The 7949-nt window shown below is 41.4% G+C and overlaps 1 protein-coding gene across 8 annotated transcripts in view; it reads left to right on the forward strand.

Moving 5' to 3' along the window:
- The window catches only part of RHOBTB1 (Rho related BTB domain containing 1), a 64520-nt gene extending 60115 nt beyond the window's left edge, over nt 1–4405 (forward strand). For 5 of the 8 annotated variants that reach the window (XM_084903954.1, XM_084903958.1, XM_084903960.1 and 2 more), the window contains 2 exons: nt 1532–1637; nt 2395–2824. In XM_084903954.1, coding sequence (XP_084760080.1) covers nt 1532–1637; nt 2395–2564 — 276 coding nt within the window. In that variant the 3' untranslated portion in view covers nt 2565–2824. Of the gene's footprint in view, nt 1–1531; nt 1638–2394; nt 2825–2981 lie in introns of those variants that run through there. The other 3 variants (XM_084903959.1, XM_084903956.1, XM_084903957.1) reach the window with 2 other exon arrangements.
- The last annotated feature ends 3544 nt before the right edge of the window (nt 4406–7949 follow it).

Consider the following 7949-nt stretch of genomic DNA (forward strand, 5'->3'; position numbering starts at 1 on the left):
TTTTTAGTGTGTTCAACTCATTCATTTAATGCTGATAAAACATTCCACTGTTGCATCTGTCTAAATAAAGATGTCACCACCGAGTCACAGAGGCCCCCTGTGTACACTTGGAAGATCTGAGAGTTTTACATTTCATGCACCATTCACCCCGCTGGGCTTCCTTTGAAAAAGCAACAAGACCTAACCCCCACACCAGCTCCATTGTCCCCCGAGGCATCAGCTTTTGCATGCAAGAGAACTTGGGGCAGTCTAGAGGAGGGATTTGTCTCTCGTTTGTAAAATTCTTGGACACTTATTGGCCAAGAATTGTTTCTAGGATTCCATGAAGTCCCACTAGGCCCCATGTCTCACTGTGGCTCTCCAGGGTTTTCTAAAATCAGTATTTGCTAACATTGATATTGTGATTCTGTCATCCCAATAAATATGTGCACTAAGCGTGGGGACAGGTGGGTGGGACCCTGATCTGTTGCATTTCCTAATCCCCATGGTACAAATTTCCCAGCTGGCCAATTTTTAACAACATGAAGTCACTGAATTAAGAGTAGGGAAAAAATATCCACAGTTGACTCTCCTGAAAAAGAACAAGCCAACTGCAATATAGCACTATCTTAATCCTACTTTCAGAAAGAAATCTAATACCAAGAGAAATTGGAAGCACCAGTTAAAACTGTCCATGCGGTTGGTGTTGTGATTTTCAAAGAGTTTCTTGCATTAGTTCCTGAGGACTTTGGCTTTACTCATGGCCTTTGTTCAAGGCCATGTGGGCCCCAGAAGAAGCCAGGCTGTAGGTTTCAGGGTCTCGTCTAATCCAAGAAACTTTAAGAGCAACAAATAGAGTGGATGTCTGAGAAGGGGTATAGACTAAAGTGTAAGAGATGGGAGGAGACCTTTCATGTTTGGGGAAGGAATGGGGAGCTGTCTTTTTTTTGAGCATCGGGTCTTGTTCCATCACAGCCACCTCAGTGCTACCTCCCTGACCACCTACTCAAAAAAGGAGCGGTGGGGCGTTTGGATCCCTTCCATCATGCCCACACTGCCTGCTCTTCTTATGTAACCAAAGGACAGGTATAGGACAGCCACACATTCCACGGTCTCCTCTTTCAGATCTTTGGCTCCGCAAGCTGAGCTCTGACATGCGACACGGAGTATTGCGTTGCCCAGGCTTCCTTAAACAGAGATGACATCGCTGTTTTCTGGTGTTGGCTGGTGCCATTCAGAGGCCATGGCCACTTATCACACTAGAGGGCCAGGTGGCAGGGTACGGGAGGGCAGGCGTACTTTAAACTCCTGATCTGATACAGTGATTATTTTTGGTGCACCTATCACAGGGGATAAGGGAGGGGTGTGCCAAAGGCTATACTTGGCTGGAATAGACCACAGCCAAAGCCAGGACAAGGTGTTTACTGAATTAGTAGACAGGCCTGTATTTCTCTCCCCACTACAGTGGTTTCCTATTTGTTTGTATCCCCACTTTATTAAAAAAAAAAAAAAAAAAAAAGAGGCACACCCATTTTTGCTCACTTTCTTGCAGTTCCACAATGCCCACCAGCTGGCCGCCTGGTGCCTGCACCACATCTGCACCAACTACAACAGTGTTTGTTCCAAGTTTCGCAAGGAGATCAAATCGAAATCCGCAGGTGAGACTTTGGGGTCCCCATTCATCCAATTCTTATCTCCTCTAACTGAGTCAATACCCTACTTGCCCTTGAGAAGGAACATGGGCCACACGAAGCTCGTGGAGAAATTCTGGTGACTGGCTGGTGGTCACATATCCCTGTGACATGACACAGGGATTGTAGGCTAGGGATTCTCTTTGGAGGACTTTGTGTTTGGAGAGGTTTGGGCAGAGCGGGGCTCATGGGGTGCTGCTGCAGAGCATGCTGAGGTTGTCAGCTCAGCCTCGTCTAGGGAGGCAGGCTTGGGAGCTTACACTAAATCAAGTGATCCTAGGTTCTGGTTCTCTGTGCCCGGCAAGTGAAAGGTTAGGGCAAGTGATTCTACCACTCAAAACTTCAGTATCACCCAGCTGGCATGGCTCAGTGGTTGAGCACTGACCTATGAACTAGGAGGTCATGGTTTGATTCCTGGTGAGTGCACATGCCCAGTGGGGAGCGTGCAGAAGGCAGCTGGTAGATGATTCTTTCTCATCATTGATATTTCTCTCTCTCCCTCTATCTTCCTCTCTGAATTCAATAACAATATATTTTTTTAAAGAAAAGAAAAAATAACTTTTGTGTCACAATCTGAAAATGGTCCTAATATTGTCCCAGCACATCAGTTAATCATGTGCATGGATAGTAATCATGCATGTGAGCATTAAACAGAGAACCTAGCTCATAGAAGCAATTGATGCATGAACCACGGATATGACCATCCACCCCTTTCCTTCACCAGACAACCAGGAATACTTTGAGCGCCACCGGTGGCCCCCCGTGTGGTACCTGAAGGAAGAAGACCACTACCAGCGGGTGAAAAGAGAAAGAGAGAAGGAAGATATTGCACTAAATAAACATCACTCAAGACGAAAGTGGTGCTTCTGGAATTCATCTCCAGCAGTTGCCTGAGGAGGAAAAGTCAGTAATCCATCACACCCTTTTGAAAGCACTACTGTACGATTAGTCTTATTATTAGCGATAAGCTGTAGTTCAGGTTTCAGGCACTGGTCTTCCTCCACTTTTGTGCATTTATCTGGCTGGGATCAAAGCACAAGCTCACCATCAATGAGCCTGGACAAAAGGGAAGCTGACAATGCTCACTGCATTCCTTAAATTTACATCTATATTTTTTGTTAGAAGGCTTAATAAACCTTAGTCCTTTTGGGGTGTTTTTTGTTTCGTTTTGTTTTGTTTTCTCATTTCTTTTTATACAAAGGAAAAAAACAACCCAGCTTTCATGTTGCAAATTCCAAATTGGAAAATATTTTTATATGGTCTCCTGTATTTTGTTGAAATGAAACTACTATGTATTACTTTATTTTACAGGCCACAAATTAACCATGAAGTCGCCCTCTGATTCTCTGTGCCCACACGATCACGGAGCCTTATTACATAATTAGAGGGTTAGCCTTTTGTTGTGAAGTAAAGGTTTGGAATAAAACTCCCCAAAGTGCAAGTTAGAGAGTGTTTAATCTTTGTTCTGCCGACTAACACTGGTATAATTACCAAGTCAACTCCAAGAACGTGTATTTACAATATTTGCCGTGTAAGGGCAAGTAATTATATGGTTATGTGTGCCATGTAAAATATAGTGATATCAAATCTTCTGTTGTTTAAAATGTCTAGTTTCAAGAGGATAATCTTTCTAATCATTAGAAGGGCTTCTTAAATCCCAGCATTATTCAGGGCAAACTCACTGGTGGACCTGAATACAAAAGATACCATAAGAGTGTTGGTGTTTGGATTGCTGTATTAGGGTCTATGTCTCTCAGTATTCATTGATCTCGCCATGCTTCTGCATGCTGAGTCTCTACTGACTTGAATCTAGTTGGGTAAGGGCAAGGGTCCCACCATCTACAGGCTTGTCACATCTCACCACCAGAAACAAGCTTCCTCAGGTCTCTCACCTGTGGCCAACTTCACTTGTAAGACACGTATTTTTAATTCTTCCCAGGGAAAACCCATGTTGCTGCAGAAGTAGGCTAAGGAAGGTAGACCACCCAACCCAGCTGAAATTCAGCGGGGCCTATGAAGGCGCAAAGCTGGAGGCTGGGTCGTCTGGGGTCCCTGTATTCTCCAATGTAGACAGGAATCTTATTCCAAAAGTCTAGGAAATGGTGCTATTGTGAGTTTGTTCTGACCCCTTGTCATTCTGAGTTTTCACTGTTAAAATAGAAAGTACTGAGCCAGGGAGCTTCCGAAAGGCAGTCAATCATTGCTTCTCTGTGAATTAAAGTGTTGCAGCGCTCATACAAAGCATTTGAAGGCCACAGCTTCATCTCTGCCATGGGATGCTATGTGGTGGAAGCTTGGGCTTATTCTGTTGGGAGGTCAACTTACTGATGCTAAAGGTTGTGGATTTGTATTTTGTTTGGTTTGGTTTTTTTTCTAGCTTTCAGAACTTGGAACAGAGACAGTAGAGTCCCAGTGTTGACAGTCATGCATTTGAAAAAATCTATCCAGATTATAGATAGGCATTTATTACTGACAGTGGAAACACACCAGATACAAGAGTTTGGAGAAGTCCAGAAATGCATCACCCTTTCATGACAAGGGCTGGGGAGGGGACAGTAGCGTACAGAGGGATGGCTGTAAATGCATCTGCTTTAATTTTTTTGTCAATAGAGTTGTGAATCGTTAATGGAAGGAGAAGGGACAGAGAATGAGAGGATAAATGCCAGGACTCAGGAATATATCCTGTCACTCAATGGTCGAGGCTGAGTTTTCAATGTGCAGTCAGAGTTGAATTTTACACAACCAAAGCTCCGTTTGATTGTAATCTTGCCAAAAACACAATGGACATATAAATGAACCTGGGGTAAAAGCAATAATACAGCACTAGTGTTATCAGCTACTCTAACCAAGTGGCTGGTTCATTTGGTTGATGCTGACTATGGCCTTTAACCATGATGGTTTGTTTTGTGTTTTTTATTTCACAAAAAGCCAATAAAATTGTTTAGCTATAAAATGCCTCCAGTTTGTTTTTTTATTAAGGACTACCATTATCATGAGTGTAATGTTAATAGCTTTTTTAAAAACTAAGGTGCTGGGTCATGGGGTCTGGGTGCTCCAGTAACAAGGCAGCTGGGAGGACTGTCATCCTTGTTTTAGGCACTGCCAGCCATGATATAAATGAGAAGTCTAATTCTTTGCTCTTGGCTAATACAGTTATGTCACTAGACACAGTGCAGCACTGGAAAAAACAAATGATGTGTCTATTCTAATGGACTTATTATAACCTGGGTTTGGGCAGTCTGCCAGCAATTAAGTGAAAGGCTGCATCAGTGGACTCATGAAAATCAGTCTTTTCAGAAGCACGTCTGAGAAAGCCTTTAGGAAAATGTGTAAACAATTTCTGGACTTCTAGGTGGTATAATGTTTGCCCAAGCTCAGATGGAAGAAGAGTCTCCAGTGGGATCTCATAAGGGACTTTTCTGAATGGCAAGTTTTCTAAAACTCTGTGGAAAGAAGTTGACAAATAAATAAATAAATAAATAAACAAACAAACAAACAAATAAATAACTGTAGAAAAAGGCTATGAAATTTCCAGCACATTCCCATACTTTTTGGTAGATGGTCCAGATCATGGCACTTTTTATATAATGCATAGCAATGGAGTCTTACCTATAGAAAGTCTTCATCTAAGTTTCTCCTAAGGCAATGCCTAACAAATCCCCAAGAATTTCAACACCCTATATTGGCACTATAGGAACCACAAATCCTACTGGTTTTGAGATAACAAGTAATTTCATTATGGACATTCAAGAATAAGAATCCAATGTTTCTAAAATTTCTTTTTTGCATTTGCTTCCACTGTATGATATATCAGTTGTCAAAATTCAGTTTTTCATCATGGTAACGTTAACCAAGTAATGCATTCTACTAATCAGAGGGGGGAAGGGAAGGAGTGAGTCACAAGTTTGGAAACTATTTTGTGAGTTCCACATTTCTGAAATGAATGCTTTTCTGCCTGCTTAAGATTTACCAGGCTTTTTCTTGAATTCAGTTAGTAGCAATAATTTATTTTTTGCCTAGAAGAATGTGACCATTTCATTTTAAGAAGTTAGCCAGGGAGACTGTGTTTGTTCCGTATGCATGTACGTGTGTTTAAGTAATCCAAAACCAGCATCATGGAAAAAATAAAGGCTAAGAGCAATAAAAAATAAAAAGAAGGGCCTCTAACAGAAACCATAGAAGTAAAATTGAAGACCCTGAGTTACAGATGTCCTCTCTTTCTTTTAAAAATGCTAATTACTCTCTATCCCATGACAATTTATTTTCAGATGAAGACTTTGTTCTCTTGCATTTCCAATTAGGCAGGTGATATATGCAACATAAAAATGCACAGGTGTGGCAACACTGGTGACCTCTGACCAAAATAATGTTTCAGAAGCAAAGCCATTCCCTTTGGCTGCATTTGAAAATTCCACCCTATGCTGATAGTACCTCTAAACTGGGCATTTTTAGGTAAGTCATTTAGATGCATGGTTTCTCACTGGGTTCATGGGCAGGTGCCTCATCAGTTACATATTTACAGACTGTAGTCTACAAAATAGGGAAATCATTTAGGAGCAGATAACTCCTGGGTAGAAGTTAATGAATCATATATAGTCACACATGCACAGACATGGGAGTGTTAGAAACAACAGAAGACATGAAGTGACTTGCCAGCAACTCACCATTTCTCTGAAAATAACATTTTAGTCACATGGAATTCCAATAGAATTTAGATGAAATGGGTAATATATAAATTCTTTGAGCCTGAATACATTCTCCACTCCTAAGACACGACTGATTATATCTTTCAGCCATTCAATGAAGAAAGAACTTGGTTAATTTATCTCTGCTTGGATGCCAACCAAAGTTTTGACATTTTTCTTATTTTCTCCCAATCTGATAAAAGAAACATCCTTTTGGTTGGGTGATTCACGGTAGTCTCAACTGGAATGATAATACCCAGTTGAATGTTAAGTTTAACTGTTGTGTGAAAAGACACAGCTCTCTAAACTTAAGTTATCTAAAAAATAATAACAGGCTTTTTGGTGCAGATTAAATGATTTAGGTAAAGCACAGTGCCTAGCATGTAGTAAGCTTCAGTAAAAGAACCTGTGTACTAAGCATGTGGACTAGAAGGCAAGAAACCCGAGCGAGAAGACAATGCTCAAAAGAGAACCATGTGGTCTTTTCCTGTCATTCTTTTAAACCAAACACCGATCTTGCAGTTTAGTGCATCATAACAGATTAAAATTAGAAAACAAAAGCTATCTATAATAATAAAAGTGTAATATGCTAATTAGACTGGACAGCCAAATGACCTTCCAGATGAAGCTGGGGCCGTCAGGGCCAAGGCAAGGCGCCAGGGCTGCAAGGGCCCAGCCCCTTGCACAAATTTCATGCATTGGGCCTCTAGTGGGAAAATAAGAAAAAAATAGGCTGTGAGAAAAGGCAGGTAGGTGGTGGGAGGATAGAAGAGAGTATGACACTTTCCAAGAGGATGGTCCCCCTCCGTGGGCCCCCATTGTTTGTAGAATAGGGCTGCCACCGAACTTGGCTGAGGTCTGAGTCACTTGAAATACTTCCTTCTTTACTTTTATTTTTTTAAATATTTTGATTTTTTACAGAGAGGAAGAGAGAGGGATAGTTAGAAACATCGATGAGAGAGAATCATCAGTCAGCTGCCTCTTGCACACCCCCTCCTGGGGATGTACCTGCAACCAAGGTACATGCCCTTGACTGAAATCGAACTCGGGACCTTTGAGTCCATAGGCAAACGCTCTATCCACTGAGCCATACCGGTTTGGGCAATACTTCTTTTTTTATTGCTCCCATTCATTTTTTTTACTATTTTTCTTGAAGATTGGATGCAGAGTCTAATTAACCAGATTCTTCAATGCTTGTCACTAGTCAACGCTGTCATCTTCAGTCAGTGCAAAGGCCTCTCTCTTTTTATCTTTTTCCATACTATCCCACACCCATAATATTTTCAATGTATGTCTTTAAATGTGTAGGTATCCTCCTATACTGTGTTGTTTCATGCATGTGGTCATTACACAAATGGTGTTGCACAATACATTTCATCCTCTCTGTTTGTCATACTCCACACTGATTTTGGAAACAACCATGTTACAATATGTGCATCCTATCTTTTTTTTTCCCCATGGCTGCTCAATGTTCCTTAGACTGCTTCCACATTTTATTCTCCACTAGTGATAAAACCACTGGTTGAGTCCCACTCCCTGGCACTATAGTAAACCTTGTATATGCTGTGGTGTCAAGATCTACAAAGAATTCCAG

This window comes from Pipistrellus hanaki (assembly GCF_964339955.1).
Source record: "Pipistrellus hanaki genome assembly, chromosome: 14".
Taxonomy (NCBI): domain Eukaryota; kingdom Metazoa; phylum Chordata; class Mammalia; order Chiroptera; family Vespertilionidae; genus Pipistrellus; species Pipistrellus hanaki.